Source organism: Gossypium hirsutum, chromosome A04 (genome assembly GCF_007990345.1).
Source record: "Gossypium hirsutum isolate 1008001.06 chromosome A04, Gossypium_hirsutum_v2.1, whole genome shotgun sequence".
NCBI lineage: Eukaryota > Viridiplantae > Streptophyta > Magnoliopsida > Malvales > Malvaceae > Gossypium > Gossypium hirsutum.
Genome location: NC_053427.1, coordinates 49,771,800 through 49,790,386, shown reverse-complemented (window position 1 = coordinate 49,790,386; position 18,587 = coordinate 49,771,800). Strand labels below are relative to the sequence as shown.

The 18,587-nt window shown below is 30.3% G+C and overlaps 2 protein-coding genes across 2 annotated transcripts; both read left to right on the top strand.

Annotated features, from left to right (window-relative positions):
* Positions 1–10,051: 10,051 nt before the first annotated feature.
* On the top strand, positions 10,052–13,121 carry LOC107948468 (uridine nucleosidase 1). The gene is made up of 9 exons (XM_016883026.2): positions 10,052–10,399; positions 10,806–10,921; positions 11,005–11,064; positions 11,273–11,455; positions 11,553–11,657; positions 12,085–12,181; positions 12,283–12,390; positions 12,506–12,641; positions 12,738–13,121. Exons 1-9 carry the CDS (start codon positions 10,279–10,281, stop codon positions 12,844–12,846), a joined length of 1,035 nt encoding a protein of 344 aa, XP_016738515.2. The 5' UTR covers positions 10,052–10,278; the 3' UTR covers positions 12,847–13,121.
* Positions 13,122–14,457: 1,336 nt separating this feature from the next.
* On the top strand, positions 14,458–15,013 carry LOC121228154 (uncharacterized). Its single transcript, XM_041111342.1, has one exon. The coding sequence runs from the start codon at positions 14,491–14,493 to the stop codon at positions 14,809–14,811; it is 321 nt and encodes a 106-aa protein (XP_040967276.1). The 5' UTR covers positions 14,458–14,490; the 3' UTR covers positions 14,812–15,013.
* The last annotated feature ends 3,574 nt before the right edge of the window (positions 15,014–18,587 follow it).

Below are 18,587 nucleotides of genomic sequence, written 5' to 3'. Positions count from 1 at the left end.
CAGAACAGGGGATCTAGAAATCGCTCTGGCCTTGTTTCACAAAAATTTAAACATCTCATAAAATATAACTCATATACCTGTTTTGTTCCATCCATATGAAAATAGACTCATAATTCTTCAATTCCATATATTATTCATCATCTAATTGTATCTCTACTATTTTTAGTGATTTTTCAAACTCACGTCACTGCTGCTGTCTGAATCTATTTTATGGTAAATTTTACCTATTTCATGGTTTCCATGGATTAGCTAGCAATTTAGCATACATAACACCAAATATGATCATGATTAGCCATTCCAATGGCTAATAATTACCAAGCATTTCCATACCACTCAATAACCATATCATAAGACCATATACACAAAATGATTATAATGCTATACATGCCATACTCAAAATATACAAGCCATTATGCCAAGATGGTATACGGATAGTGTGAGCGTGCCTCCGACCGTTTCCGATTTCCGAGCTGGCTTGTCAAAACTACAAGGAATGAAAAAGAGGGAGTAAGCATAAATGCTTAGTAAGTTCACATGCAAATAGAAAGTAACACAACTATATAAGCAAACATAAAACATCATTTGCATACTCATCACCGAGACATTCATATCACATTTTCATTTACCATCTTATCATATTGTTGTTATGTTGAGTTTTCAACCCGAGGGTTAAGTACATACCTGTTCAAAGTATTCATTTCACAACACTTACCAATATGTCCCTTTCATCTTGAGTATTCCTCCATTTGAGTAAAACTTTACCCGTTGAACACATCGGAATATAATTCGGATACATGGAAAGTTTGCACATAAGTGCTACATATGTAGCCAAGCTACCATGTAACCCGCTCATAAGTGAACTCAGGCTCAACTCAACGAGCTCGGGCGTTCACATCCATAAGTGAACTCGGACTCAACTCAACGAGCTCGGATGCCTAGTTACATCTCTCGAACTCGGACTCAACTCAACGAGTTCGGACATTCGCATCCATAAGTGAACTCGGACTCAACTCAATGAGTTCGGATGCCCAAAAATCCTAGTGACATGTCACTTGTATCCTAATCCATTCCTAAGGTTCAACGGGACCTTTTTCCCGATCATGTGTCTCAACCATCTCCTACGGAATGTCGATACCGATACTCGGTAGTATTTCACATTTTCCAAGTATATCACATAATTTGACATATTATCAAACAATTATCACGAGTATAATATTTCATAATAATTATCATATCATTTAAATAACATAAAAACATTTAAAATAATAACTAAGTTACCAACATTTACATATGAACTTACCTCGTATGCGAAAATGGCTACTTTTACCATTTCGTCCACAACTTGGTATTTTCCCCATTTTAGTCCGAATTTCAGTTTTCCTTGCTCTATCATTTAAAATATAGTCTAATTAGGACTCACATTATTCAAATTGACCCAAAAATCATATTTTTTTCAAAATTACAGTTTTGCCCCTAAACTTTCACATATTTACACTTTTTCCCCAAAGCTCGTAAATTAAACTTCAGCCTATTTTCTTATGCTTTATGACATGCTGATCATTTTTCCCTTCTATGGCAACATCAAATTCTCACTCTAACATGTACTTATGACTATTAGGTATTTTTACCGATTAAGCCCTTTTGCTAGTTTTCGCTTAAAACCGAGTAGCACAAGTTGTCTAACATAATTTAAAACCTCATATTCTATCATAAAACACCAAAATACACAAATTTCACCTATGAGTATTTTTCCAAATATAAACCCTAGGTTAAATTATTGCTAGCATAAGCTAAATCGAGCTATCGGGACTCTAAAAACGTAAAAATCATTAAAAACGAGGCTAGAACGGACTTACAATCGAGCTTGGAAGCTTGAAAAACCCTATCCATGGTTTCTCCTTGCTATATTCGGCCATGGGGTTGAAGATGAGCAAAATTGGCTTTTAATTTTTTATTTTAATTCATTTTACCCCTAAATGACCAAAATGCCCTTACTACTAAACTTTCCAAAAATTCCATCCATGTCCAATTTTTGTCCATAGACTTAGAAATTGGTAAAATTACTCTTTAAGGACCTCTAATTAATAATCTAATTCAATTTTATGCAAAATACTTCTAGAACACAAGTTTTGCAATTTATTCAATTTAGTCCCAAATTTCAAATTAAGCACTTTATGCATAGAATTTCTTCACGAAATTTTCACACAATCATGAAATCATATCATAGACCTCAAAATAATTATAAAAAAAATTATTTCTATCTCGGATTTGTGGTAACAAAACCACTATTCTGATTAGGCCCTAATTTGGGATATTACATAAATGCCTCAAATACATACCAAAATCTTCAATCTAATGATCTATTCAAAGTATTCTAATAGTTATTTACATATATTGCTAAAATAATTCATTTCAACATCAAATAAGATAATCCAAATTTTTCATATCATTTTAACCAAAATTTTACCTTATGCCATATTCATTATGCGCCAACTAAAAACATTCCATATCAAATCTCAACATATATATAACTAACCATTTTCATATTACAATATCATATACAATCATTTTCCCAAAATGACATTCATATGATAACCTAGGTACATGCCATTACCAAAAGAAAAAGTACTTCAACATGTTTTTGAGTTCGGGATCGGTTTTGGATGCTGATTCAACGATCAAATTTTAACCTAACCTGCGCACGGAAACAAACCGTATGCTGAGTATGAACTTAGTGGTATTTCTATAAACCGAATGCTTGAATAAAGTGATAATGCATATATATATTTAAACTATACAATATCAATAATCATCCAATAATCACTTTATTTTCCAATCAATATTCCATTCTAATTCAAATTCAAATTCAATCAATATCATTCAATATCAGCCAATTGTTCAATACATTTGTACATCCCCATTAACATGACTCGGACTTGGACGGATACACAAATTCAACCCAAACACACCAGTATGGCACTCAGTGCCTCATCGGCTATGCTGAAGTAAAATAATACGGTACTCAGTACCTCATCGGATTTATCCGAAGAATTAATATGACACACACAGTGCCCCATCGACTCAAGGTCGAAGAATCCCATAACTCATTCAATCCTATGGCATGCCAACTATATCCGACTTAGCCCGACATTGTTAATAGGGTTCTAATTCACTTTCAAATTTCAATCATCAATATTCACAAAAATCAATTCAACTTAATTCAATATCAATATTACAATATCAATTCAATATCACAATGCTAATACTCACCTTATTTCACTTACCTTACATATTAAATAATAAATTCAACAATTAATTACTAAGTTCGGATTATAAAAATACAAACCGTATTTTCGAGTCACTCCTCGTTGACTTTTTCTTTCCCTTTCTTAGACGGAGTTTTCAGTACCACGTTAGCTACGGAAATTAAAAAATTAAAAATTATCAATACAACACAATATCAATTATTTCAATTTATACTCAACTTTTACCTAAATTCCAATTTAGTCCTTAAATCGAGACTAACTTTATTTTTCCCAAAACTAATTTCATATTTTCATTTTAATTCCCACTTTAAACTAATTTCAACACTTTAATTTCACCATAAAATCCTAATTTTGAAATTCTTTCAATTTGGTCCCTATTACTCAAATCTTATTATTTGTTTTACAATTTAATCCTTTTTTCACTTCTAACTTGAAATTCTATCAATTTAACCCCTAATTCATCAATTTATTCAACATGAAAAATATCTACAAATTCACTAACTTTCAAAATTTTAGCATAAATCAAGTAGTATTTTGTTCTAGGACTCCAAAAAAATCAAAATTACAAGAAAAATAGCTAAATTGACTTACCAAATTAACTTTGAATCCTTAGAACCCTAATTTTCCTTTTCTTTTTCTTTCTCTTTTATTTCTCTCTTTACTCCTCTATTTTCGTTTCAATTCTGTTTGTTCTTTCTTTTTGTTTCCTTTATTTATTTATTTAATTATAGTTTATTCATATATTTAAATATTAAGTATGTATTTAATATAAATAAATATATGTATATTATACATACACATGGAATTATACTTTCTATACATTTGTTTTGTTTCTTTTATTTTATGTCATTATATTAATATAATATAATTTTTAATATAATTTAATAATTTAATAATAAAATAATATTTACTTATATAATAAGTCAATAAGTAATTATTACTAACTTATGTATTTTATTTCACCACATGTATTTCACTATTACCACACACTTGGAACTTATGGCTTAATTTGACTTTTCTCTATTCTATAATTAAGCTTATATACTTTATTCAATTTAATCCTTATACCTAATTAATCTTAATTCAAACTAATTCACCTAACCAAAAACCAAATTAACCACACAGCTAACTTCATAAATATTTTTAATAAATATTTACGAATCCGTTTTACGAAAACAGTAACCCAAAAATTTATTTTTCTGATACCCGTAAATTTTGGATCATTACATTGAGATTTTGCTCTCTTCCATGATTAGCTTCTTAAGTATGTTGTTATTATTCTTGTCTACTCTAGAGCTTAAGGTTCGATTATCATGGAAAGAAAATTAGAGTAAAATTTCATACATTCTTGTTCTTGTGAGATGTGTGCAATCTTCAAGGTAATTTTGTAAAAATTATATGAGTCAATTGCATCAAAATCGTGTGCACTAAGTGACAATCAATTTCATCTTAAGAATAAAAGGTTTAACTCCGGGCAAGAATGTTAACTTATCCTCAACAAGTAAGTTTGTTATTTACAAGTAAGTTGATCATTGTCTTTGTTTTAACAAAGTTTTTAAATGCAAGAAAATTCTTGAACAAAGGTTTATAAATATACAAAATTACAAAAAATATCCTAACAATTTTAAGGTGAAATTTATTTCTAAATTTTATTTATCTACTTGTTTCTTGTTGAGTTACTTTGTAATCAAATCAACATTTTAATTAGATATCATATTGATTATTCGTTTTTATCAATATATATATAAGTGATGCATGGCAAGGAACTTGGAAATTTCAGTTAGTAACTTTAAGAGGCGATAGCAAAAGTTATATTGCTGAATAAAAAAATTATCTTTAATAAGGTCATGTTGATAAGTTAGAGGAAACAAGGGAAGCAATTTAAAGTACCCTACAAAAAGTTTGATAAAACACTACAGGAACTGTGGAAAAGAAGATACTTTCCTTCAAATACCTCAAATATATAGGTGTCTTACTGAAGGAGTAATATATGTTCTCAAAAAGCTAAGTTAGTACATATAATTATGAATTATGTACTCATTATACATGTAATTGTGCATATAAATTTCTTTTGCATAAATCAAGGATAAGAGTATGTTTTATGTTTGATTTAACCACACCAGTACCTAATCTTTGAGGTTAAGACGTGCCTATTTTAATTTTTAAATAAATAAATAATAATTATCCGTAATATAGTAAAATAAGGAAATAAAGTGACAAAAAGGAAAATTTTGAGTTATGTCAATATTGGGAAGTATATTATGATATATTAATTCAAGAAAGGACTAAATTGCAAAGATGAGAAAAGTCTTGTTGCACAAGAGTAAATACTCAAAATTTAAGGGGTTGAAGTGTAAATATAAAAAAGTTGAAGGACTAATGATGTAAATATTTTAAGGGTGGAATGATCTAGAAACCAAGAAAAATTGATGAATTAGGACCAAATTGAATAGGTGAAAAATAATGAGGGACTAAATCGTAATTTTATCAAATTAAGTGATGACTCAAGGATGAAATTCTAAAAGATCATGAAGGGCAAAATGGTCAATTAAGTAAGAGAGAGAATTCTAGAATGTAATGATTATGTTGATGATATTTTAAATTAATTAATTAGATAAATATTATTTTATTAATATTTTTATGAGATATTTATTATTATATTATTATTTATTTAGTATAAAAGGAAGGAAAAATGAAGAATTATCATCACCTTTCCTTTCCCATGCAAACCCACATAAGAGAATAAGAAGAAAAGAAGTTTTCTTTCTTTACAATTTAGTCCTTCCACCAAAAATTTATTATTTTCACCTAAAAATTGAAAGAATTTCCATAGCCATCAAGAGAGAAAGATAGCAAGGAGATGATGGGGAGAAAGAATATCAAGTTGGATTCAAGAAATAGAAGCTGGAGGAGAGAGAGAAATCAAGTTAAAAATTGAAGTCAATAAGAAAAGGTAAGAACATCAAGATTTCAATATATTTTTAAGTTTAATATTGTTGAAAAAGCATGGAATTGATGTTGATTTAGAGTTTTCTTATATATGGTCTTATGTTCTTGTCATGTTAGTGAAGAGAAAATAAGAGAAAGTGATGAGAAATAGTGTAGAAAAAGAAAACAAAGGTGTTATAAACATGGTAATTAATATCTTGCACTAAAACAGTTCTGGACAGCAGCTGTAGTCTAATTTTGAAAAATCACCAAAAATTGTAGAAATCAAATTATAGGATGAATAAAATATGAAATTAAATATTATTGAGTCTAGTTTTTTATAGAAGAAATTATGTAAGCAATGGAATTGTAAACCATGAGATATAATAAATTTTGTGAGACAATGTCAGAATGATTTCGGGTTCCCCTGTTCTGACTTTCGAAAATCATAAAAAATTAGATAAAAATAATTAGTGTCTTAAATTTATATTTTTAGAATCCTAAATTAGTCTAGTTTCAATAGAAATAAACGGGAATATCATTTGAATTCTGTACGAGGAGATAATTAATTTTTAGTGAAGAAGGGTCAGAACTTTTAGACAGCAGAACAGGGATAACTTTAAAGAATAAACTGTACTTATTGGCTAAACCAAAAATTCTGAAAATTTTATGGTAATAAGATATATGAGTATAGTTTCAGGAAAAATTATCGAGTCTTAATTTGGAGTTCTATAGCTCCAGATATAAATAATTTAGTGACTATGACACAGATGGACAACTTGAATATTCATAAAAGTAAATAATAAAATTATAGATAATGTTACTTACAAGTGTGTTATATACGCTAAGGATGTGGAATGGAGAGGAGGAGGAGGAAAATATATATGAATATTCAGCTAGCATGGCTAATTTGCATGTTTTAGGCTTAAGGACTAAATTGAATAAAAGAAAAAACTTCAGGGGGCAATTTTGTAAAAATGTCAAAATGACCAAATTGAAGGGAATGAATTGTTTTATTATTCTAAATTAATAAATTGAATAAAATTTTCAATTTAAGATCGGGTGAAAATTGGAAAAATGGTAAATTACCAAAATGTCCCTGAATCTTGATATTTCTGCAATTTCGCTAGGTAAGTTCGTATAACTTGAATTATATTCTTAAACGCTTGAAATGTATTTTTTTTATATGAATATGATTTGAATGTTCATTGTATGAAAATTGATGAAACATTAACATATTTGATAAAAAGGGGAAGAAATCCCAGTTGAATGAAAGGAAAATTCGATGGATCTCTGAAAAGGAATTGACGGTAAAAAGGATTTAGCCCGGACGGGTGATCCTATCCTGATATAGCCCTCCCGAAGAATACGTGTAAATGGATTTAGCCTGGACAGGTAATCCGAATTAGGGTCTGAATTTAGCCTGGACTGGTAATTCAAATCCAAGCTCATTAGAGTAATTGTCGTTGTAGGGAATTTAGCCTGGACTAGTAATCCCGACAATACTCTATGAGTTTATATTACAGGGGATTTAGCCTGGACTGGCAATCCCACTGTAAGGATGAGGTTCACGGGAGTGTGCTCTCTGATATGAAATGTGTAAGACCATGGTTGAAAGATACCATGGCAACCTGATATGAAATGTGTAAGACCATGGTTGAAAGATACCATGGCAACCTGATATGAAATGAATAAGACCATGGTTGAAAGATACCATGGCAACATGACGGGAAATGAATAAGACCATGGTTGAAAGATACCATGGCAACGTGACATGAAATGAATAAGACCATGGTGGAAAGATACCATGGCAACATGACAAAAAATGAGTAAGACCATAGTTGAAAGACACTATGGCATCATGTCAAAGATAAATAAGACCATGGATGGGAGACGCAATGACATCTATTGAAAAATTAATATTCAGGTAATATGTATCAGATGACGAATGGTTACATGAAATGGTTGTGTAAAATTTTTACAAGAACCGGTCATATGGAAATATATGTACAAAATAGTTGTATGAAATAATTATGAAGATAGATAAACGAAATAAGAATAAGTACATGGAATATAATTTATGTTAAGTTTGATATAAATTTTACCGGAATAAATATACATAAAATATATGGAAATGATGGAGCATGAAATATTGATATAATGAAATGATTGATATATACTTATGAAGAAACGGTAAGAGAATGATATGTTTCATGACATGTACATATATGATTATCTTTGATATGTTGATACAAGGAAATTATGTAAGTAAAGACAATTATTAAACTCAAGTGTGACATGTCGAGAAATTAAGTATATCAATATTGAATTTATATGAAATATGTGCAAGTATACTAACAATGATGTTGTTTGACGCTTAGACAAGTATCAAGCTATTAATTGAATGGTAACATGTTTAATTATAAGAAGCATTGAAATGGTAAGTACTTAGATGAAAATAAAGATTTTGCGAAAATTTTATGATCCTGATTTAATTCTGGTTAGTTTTTAATGTATGTTTGGGGCTTCAAGGGCCCAATAGAGAGACGTTATGATTATCTTCAAAATATGAATAATAAATGATCAGAATTATCTAAAAATGTTCAGTAAACTCCGGTAATACGTCGTACCTATTCCGGCAATGGATACGGGTAGGGGGTGTTACAAAATGTGCATTTTTAATACATTTTTTTATAATTTTTGGGATTTTAGTTTTTAGTATATGGTACATGGAATGTCACATCAGTATACTTGTCTGGATGGTACTTCATATGTTATTGTAGATTTTATCAGTCACGTAAGTGTCTATTAATAATCAAATTGATTAATGATAGTTTTCATTATCGGAAGGGCCTAACTAATTTTATTTTAGTAATTGAGAGCTGAATTGATTTTGTTTTAATACTAATAATTTTTTAATAAATATTTTTCAATATTCAAAATTTAATAATAAAATAAAAATAATTCAAAAACCAATTTAATAATATAATAAATAATAAAAATTATTTTTATCAATTTAATTTTATTCTAAACTCGTACCTTATATAAATTCTAGATAATAGTTCAAATAAATAAAATTTATATGCATATTATATAACCATAAATATTACATAGAAATAAACAGAAGAAAAATATCACATACAAATTCATATGCATATACGCATCATATAATAATATTAATTATTTATATATATTATATAATCCAAATACAATATATCTATTAAAACAAATTTATATTGTGTAAATATGATGCAAAATCATAGTCTACAAATTTATCGTGCCCAAAGTCTTTTATATTGAATTTTCTTGGCCGCCAATGTTGTGAAATTGAAGCATTCAGTTGTTTTGGAATTTCAATATATCTCATAAATAATTCTCAACCTAACAATTCTTACACAACTTGTTGTATTAAAATTGTTAATTATATACATTGTCTTAGATATGAAACAGTTTTAAAATTTATAGTAAATATTTATCCATTAATCAACATTTATCTCCCAATTATCAAATCTTTCTCATTTAAATGTTGGTCACAATTCCAATTTAATAGTTGCATATGAATCATGATGATTATACATAAAGGATAATATAAAATAGATGCATCATCATCAGCATCGTCTATGAAATTGTACCTTCACCCAACCAATGACTACTTTTTTTTAAATTAAACAACAGGTTGTCCTCCCTTTTTCTGAATAATTATTATTTCTGCTCTGATCCCATACGATACGGTCCAAGATTAGGACCACTCACATTAACCCACGTTGCCATTTACCATTCGCTGTTACAAATCAATTATGCTGACGTCAGCATACCCCCACCTTAAGGCGCTTTAAACTAGTATTAAAGGAGGAAGTAACATCATATCCCATAAACCAAAATAAAACACATCTTTGTTTGGTGTTCTTCTTGGGGGGACTCTCTGTTGGCATCGCAGAGCGGCCTACCTCTTCCTCTTCCTCTTCCTCTACGACAATTAAAACAAGAAATTCAAATCTCTCAATTGTTTTTTTATTCACATCCATATTCATTAAAATCTTAGATTAGATTATTACCACTTTGTGTTTTTCTAATTGCGTTGAATATGGATTATGAATTAAAGAAAGATTGTCACGATGGAATTGTCGTTAATGGCGGAAGCGATGGCCTTTTACTCTCACATGCCAACAGGAACAAGCTCATTATCGATACCGATCCCGGGATTGGTCAGTTTCGCTCCTTTTTATTTATTTACTTTTTCTCTGGTTGGCTGCCAATTTAGTTGCATAAACTAGAATTATAATGAAATAGGAAACAATTTTACTTTTTCAATTTATATTTGTCCTTGGAGTTTTACTTCGGGATAAGCTATAAAGTTTCATTTAAAAAGCTACGTTGACTCTCTCTGTCTATATAGAAAAGTTTTATTCGAGGGGCGTGTGATGAGATCTATATAGGAAAGTTTCGGGTTTTGATATGTATATAATGAAACCGGAAAATTTTTATTAAATTATACAAGGAAGTGAAAACAATATGGAGTGGATTGATTGATTGGCAGGATTAGATATGTAGAGATTTTGTTTGAGTTTGACCCTGAACAATGTATGAATGCGTTTTTCATTTGATTAACAGATGATAGCATGGCGATCTTTATGGCATTTCAAAATCCAGAATATGAGATCTTAGGTTTGACCACCATATTTGGCAATGTCCAAACCGAAGATGCCACTCGTAATGCCTTACTTCTGGTACGTGCTTCTCCTTTCTGGTTTTCATATGCATTTGGAATACGTTCATGATTTTATCCTCTTTTCGAGGTGCAAAAGGATAGTGTGAAATCGCAGGGCGTCCTGATGTTCCTGTAGCACAAGGCAGCCCCGAGCCGCTTACGGTAAATGCTTCAGTTTTCCCTTTCCTAAATTACAATGTAATTCCATGGGAATACTAATGGGCCTCGCTGCAATTGTTAACTTGCTTTATTGTGCTTTGATATTCTTCCTTTTTTTTTCTTTTTTTTCCTTTTTTTTTTGGGGGGGGGGGGGCAATTACTATATCTTTTATTTACCATAGCCTAATTGTGGTTGGTTTGTATGGAAAAGGGTGGGAGGCCGAATGTTGCCGACTTTGTTCATGGCTCTGATGGACTGGGGAATATATTCCTATCTCCACCAAAAACTAGCAAATCTGATAAGACTGCCTTTGAATTTTTAGTTGGGAAGGTTTCTGAATATCCTGGTAAAGTATCTATACTTGCACTTGGACCACTCACAAACTTGGCACTGGTAAGACCTTGCTACTCTCTTATCAATTTCCTCCATTTTGGTTATGGGCTTCGCAGGTAAGTGCTTAAACACAGTTTCTCTTTTTTTTTAAATCCAGGCAATCAAAAGGGACTCTTCCTTTGCCAGCAAGGTGAAGAATATAGTTGTACTTGGTGGCTCATTCTTTGCATTAGGAAATGTAAATCCTGCTGCTGAAGCAAATGTAAGCACAAAAGGATCCTAAGTTTGTTTCTTACTACAAGCTCCATATTATCATTCTTCTTTTTGGAAAAGTTTAGTTTCCAAGGACAAGCTACAAGTTTTCGAAGTTGACCTTGTGTTTCTTTGAAAGTATTACTAATCGAAGGTCTTTCTTGATCGGTCATCACTTTATTAGTACTAGGGAAGCTGTCTTGAGTGTTTAATTCATTTTGGAGGGGAAACTTCCTTTTCAGTTGAAAACTTGTTTAATTTCTTTTGCTCGGCTTAGTCAATCCCTCGATCTCATCGTGATCATGGTCTCGCCTTAACCTTTACAAGATTGAGTTGCAACCGGCTAGTTAGCAAACGACATTAGTTTTCACTTGAGCAACCCTCCATTAAGCAACTCTTCTGAATTTATTTGTCTGAATTTATTTGTCCGACTACAGATATATGGGGACCCTGAAGCAGCTGATGTTGTGTTTACGTCGGGAGCAAATATCGTTATCGTTGGACTAAACATTACTACCCAAGTCCTAATGGCAGGTGAGAACTTAGCTGCCATTCTTCTTCGTAAACAAGTTTCATTTGCTTTTATATTTGAGGTAGTCATCTTGACAATGAAACATCATCTTTTTATCCGATAGACGTTGACCTCCTCGAATTGAAGCAATCAGAGGGGAAATATGCTCAGGTTCTATGTGACATGTGCAAATTCTACAGAGATTGGCATGTGAAGTCCGACGGCATACATGGTAATATTTTGAAATCACCAACTGGTTTTCTTGTGTTTCCTCCTCACCTTCTGAATTTATTCATTTTAAGGGAGTAACAATGAAAAATTTTAACAACCAAAAATTTTCGTACCAGGGATATTCCTCCATGATCCTGTTAGTTTCATGGCTCTAGCTCGGCCCGATCTCTTCACATACAAGAAGGGAGTGGTGAGGGTCGAGACGCAGGGCATATGCAAGGGGCATACCTTGTTGGATCAAGGATTAAAAAGGTATTCCATTACAAGTATTTGCCAATTAGTATTATCATAAAATGCAATTAGATTTGCTAGTGTGGTTACTCATGTTGGTGATATGATTTGGTGCAGATGGAATGAAAGCAATCCATGGACAGGCTATTCCCCAGTATCCGTTGCATGGACAGTCAAAGTGGATGAAGTCCTTAATTATATTAAACAACAGTTGATGAAACCATGAAACAAAAAGCTGGAAATACCCACTTGACAATTAAAAAGATGTCCTCAAGATTAGATCACCTTTGAAATTGATCTCTGCTTAAAGGTCCTTTGTAGTTTATTCCCTTCTTGCTTTACCCATTTCTGGGGTTAAAAAGCTAATAATTGTTCTCATATCTGTTCTTTAATGGGAACAGAAAAAGGGAACATTCGGTTCGATCCTCAACCAATCAGAAACACTGTAAATGATAAGCTTCATTATAGATATTCAATGTTAAGGTCGGGATCTTACTCCAATTCTTGATGCATTGCAACACAATAGCTTCAAATTTCTGTTACTTCCTTGTTCCATGCAAATATCTGTGATCCTTGCTTTGACCATTGGGATCGAATCCACAGTAAAATTAGGAGACCATGCCTATAAAAACATGTCATCTTATAACCGTGGTTTAAACTTTTTCTTGAAGTTGTACAAATTCACGATGGTACAATTACAAGTACATACAAGCCGGACCAACTATAGCTGTCTCTAGAATCAATCAATATAAAGCAGAGCGGATGAAGAATTAGACAAAGGCATAAAATTTAAAGAGAAACTAGGTAAAATCTATTGAAAGTATATGCACATTGTGAGAGAAAGATCTACATATTGCAAATACAAATGATGGAACTCGAATCTAGGCCTTCAAAGTTCAAGGCGTTGGCCTTTGCCTTATTGGCTAAGTTTTAAATACTTTCGTTCCATTTAAAAAAAAAACTCTAGTCCCTCTCAATTTTGATATTAAGCAAATTAGCTTATAAAAAAATTAGAGCAATATAATTCTTGTCAATTTCAAAACTGAGCAATTAAGAACAATTAATCATGAGATTAATATTTTTTTGTCAATTATACATAATTTTAATTGATATAATAATAAATTTAGCACTCAAAGTTTATACATTCTAACAATTTTGTCTTAATTTAACAAATTCAGTCTGCAACCTTTGTGTCAATGTGTAATTGATTGTTTTAAATTAAGACCTAATTGACAAAATCATTGAGGAATAAATTTATTATTATACTAATGTACAATTAAAAGAAGACATGAACGTTGAACTTAGTTACCCACTTTAAAAAATAATTTCCATTTTTTTTTGGATTTGGTTACATTGAGCAATGAGTTGGATTTGTAAAGGGGAAGGAAAGTTTGGAGGATGTTAAAATTGTGTCGCTGTTTTCTTACCCACGTTAACTCATTTGAGTGAGTTATGAGATTGTTGTGAATTTGGAAGTCGAAACAGCGTCAATCTTTAATTGTAGCAGGGATTGTTCAACTGTACGAAACCGACCACTTAATGCATATAGCTTTTCGGCCAAGGGTCAACCTTTGCATTCATGTTTGAGATTATAATTATGTCCATTAAAACCACTCAACGCAACAAGTTGAAAAAGGCGAATTGAGAAAAGCAGTTAAACCAACTCAGTTAGGGGAAGCTTCTTTTTTATCAAAAAACTTAATCCCTTAAGAAAAGCAAAGCAGTCAACTACTACAATGAGAGAACCGTCTCAACTCCCGCTAGACACTGCACCCACTCCAACCACCTTTAGAAAACCAACCCCGTTTCCTCAAACCTTATTTAGAAACCCCCCCCCCCCAACCCCCAAACAAGACTTTAACTGAAAGACATGGGTTCAACAAGCAGTGCAATGGCAGAGAAGGTTTCTTGGTACTGCGCATTGCTCATGGCAGTGATGCTGGTGATGAGCTGCTGCCAAGAACCGAATGAAAGGGGCGAGGAGGGAATGATGCGGATGGTGCACCAGTCCAACAAGCCATGCGATGAAATATACGTGGTTCGGGAAGGGGAGACTTTGCACACCATCAGTGAAAAATGTGGGGATCCTTTCATTGTTGAACACAATCCTCACATACATGACCCGGATGATGTTTTCCCTGGCCTTGTCATCAAGATTACTCCTTTCCTTTCCACAACAGGTAGACCGTAGTAGACTACTTCTTTCTTACCACTTTCAATCCTGCTTTGCTCATTTCCCTTCTTTAATTTACATCTCGCTTCTAAGGAATATATATGCCGGGGGAAATGTGTTGTATTGAGAGGGCATGTGATTGTTATAATTAGTAACACTTCCTTGTTAATGCATTTTTTTTGTATCCTTTTAAATTCCTCATAAACCCCTAATTGAAGGATATTAGAGGCTTAAATTCACCATTTTTAAGTTGTTCTTATAGCACTAGTACCAATTAATTTTAAAAAATGTTTCATGTTTACTATTTAATTATATACTAGATAAACAATAAATAATGATATACAAATTAATAATAAAATGTAAATGTAAATACTATATTGACATAATGTGTTGATAAAATTAATATTTTATTAATTTGAATAATAAGGGCTTAAATCCCTTCACTGTATTTTTTTTTATAAAAAACTGAATTTCCCTCATTTTTATAATTTCTTTAATTAAATTGTTACCTCATTAACTCGTAATACCATCTTGAGAATATATTATTTATTATACTAATGTTGGTGTATAGTGTATACCTCACACCCTCTCAAATGTCATCCTCCAACAATCTTTAAATGGCATTAGTATCATCTATACCTTAGCTACAAATAAGTTGACACTGATATATTATTAGGTCTTTGGCCTTTATTCCAAAATTATACACCATCTTATAATTTAATATATTCAAACTAACAACTTGTTTAAAAATATTTAAATCCATAATTTTTTATAATTCAAAATAAAATATTTTTAATAGAATTTTTTTATAAAAAATTGGAAAATAATAAGTACATAAAAGCTATTTATTTTATTTTTATTTATTTTAATATTATATTATCTTATAAAACTTTATATTTAATTTTTTTATTTTTATTTAGAATAAAGTGCAATGTTTAAAAATTAAGAATATAATGTATAATATATATATTTTTATAATTTAAAATCTATATTTACTCAACAGTTTAATTATATTTTGTAATAATTTTAAGTAATATTATTAAACATTATTAGAACTTTAATTTGGTACTTAAATTTGTAACACTTATTTTTTTAGTTTATCGAACAACACCTAAATAAGAGACAATTAAGCACATTTATATCTAAAAATTTTCATCAAATATACTTAGAATGATCAAAAAGAAAAATAAAATTTAAATGCAATCCAAGTTAAAGTAAGTTAATTAAATAATTATATATCGTTTTTGGTAGGATTAATAACTAACTAAACCAACGAAAAAATTTATCATATGTTGACTTTTTATTAAGATGAAAGCTTTGGATATTCAAATTTAAGTTTAATCATATGTAATTGTGATGTACGGATGTCTATTCCACGATATATATATATATATATGAATTCTATGCAATTTTTTATTTATTGTGTTTTATAGTTGGTCAAATATATATTTACGAATGTACTATAAAACTCCAAAAAAAATAAACATTATTAAAAATATCAAAATTTATATAAATATGATGAAGCGAGACTAAAACATGAATGATCATATCCAATTGGGCATGAAATATTAAGGCAATGTATGAAGATGGCAGCAGGCTGAATGGCCCAATTCCCCTATAATTTGATTTTACTATTTTAATTTCGTTTATCATACTACTTAAATGTTCCCACTCAAATATTATGACAACAACCTACGTTTTTAAGTGCATGCCTTACCAAATTTTGTTACGGTCAAAATTAAATTGTAATACAATTCTACTATTTGAATAGTCTATATCTTTATAACTTTTAAAGAATTAAATTAATTTTTTTATCATTTTTAATGTGGATCAAAGTACAATTTTATCTTTATTGATTTAAAATTTTAAAGAACCTAAATGAAAAAGTTTATATTTTAAGGGACTGACCTACCAACCCCTAACTACGCCTTTAAATGAGCTTCGACCCTTGACATAAATAATTTAAAAATATATCCAATATTTAGGTTTAAGTAAGAAAAATATAAATGCAATACTAGACAAATTGCATATATGACTGATCTCAGCTCATTAATTGATCAGATCAGCGATATTAAGGTTCATAAATAAATAGCACGTTTGGAAGAAATAAATTAATATGGATCATCAATATTGGCCAATATTACAAGTCAATGATTTATAAATTATTCAGCATTTAAATAAGTCTTTATTCAATCTATTTCTTATCAACATAAAATTCCGCTTATGACCAAGTTGTTCAGTGTGAATCACTCAACTTTAATAAATTTTTATTTCTTTTAAATTATTTTTATATTTTTAAAGGAATTAAATTTAGCTTTTTTTTTCCTATAACTCAAATCTCTATAAAAACTTCAAGTTTTCCTATAAAAACTTGTCATTTTTTAGAACAAAACTTATTGGTGTGGAAATATGAAAATGATCTATTTGAAGCAACTTATATTGAAAATTGGATCGGATCCAATTAAATCAAACAATGGATTCTCTGGAGATTGAATCAAGATTGTATTGAAAACTTATCTATAAGATCTTCACATTATCTTGGTCTTTATTATTATATTGTATATATTATTTTAGTTGCAATTTCATATGGGATAGGATTGTAATTGTTCTTGTATATTAGCAAGTCTCGATCTCTTATATATTTAGAGAGACTTGTAAGGAGATTAGATTGGGATTGCATTGAAGACTTACTCTAAGATCTCCACATTATCTTGGTCTTTATATTATATTATATAATCTATTTTAGCTACAATTTTATAGGGGATTTGACTATAATTGATCTAATATGTTAGCAAGTCGCAATCTCTTATATATTTGGAGAGGCTTGCTAGATTTTGTATAAGCAATTACATGTTAATTGAGGAACTTATAGTTGAAAGTGCAAACAAATTTATTGGTTAGTTCAAAGCTTAAGTTCTCCCTTAAAAATTTAGAAGTGAGTGATCTAGATATTTAGATACAAAATTGAAGTTGTTATATCGAAATGTGATAAGACTTAAATCACTTATTGTATTGAATTAAAATATGATTAATTTACTCACAAGTATAAGAAAAATCAAATTGTCCAAGTGTCATCGTGAATGGAAACTACAACCATCACTTCCAATTTGCACGCTCTGAATTATTGGCTGAAGTTGAATAATTGGAATGAGCGTAGAAGAATGAAAACAACTTTTAAAGAAAAAATTGAGTAGCGTGTTTGTTATAAAGTTGATTTTATTTTATTCTTTTCTCTTCTACATTTCAAGTAGAGGCTGCCAAATGGGAAGATTCATAAGTTTTTCTGTATTTAAGACATAACTGTATAATTACCTTGTAAAAGCTTTTAGTGCATACAGATTAATCCTTACTTAAATACTATTGGAATATTGTTGTACATATTTTACGCATTCATCTATTCTCACTTATGTTAACCACTAAAAGGAAGCTTTTCAAAAATTACGGAGCGTTTGGAAGATGACGTAAACTGGTTGTACCTCTTTGGAGGCTACCATGCATGTCAAAAATAGGAGAAAATATTTGATACTATCACAAATATTTCATTCTAACAGTAAAAAATAAAAAATGTAAAAAGTAAAATCAAATAGAATCTAGTATCACGCGTGGACGAAACTCGATTCGTTTGAACTTAACTGATAAGATTATTCAGGAATACACATTGAATTTCTGGTAAGACGTCTATGATCAAAAAAGTCTTCGTGATTTGTGATTGTTCCAGAAGAAATGAAACAAAAGGTATGATAGAACTAGGACAGTTATGGTATGAGGTTACCCAATGCTAAATGCAAAGGTAC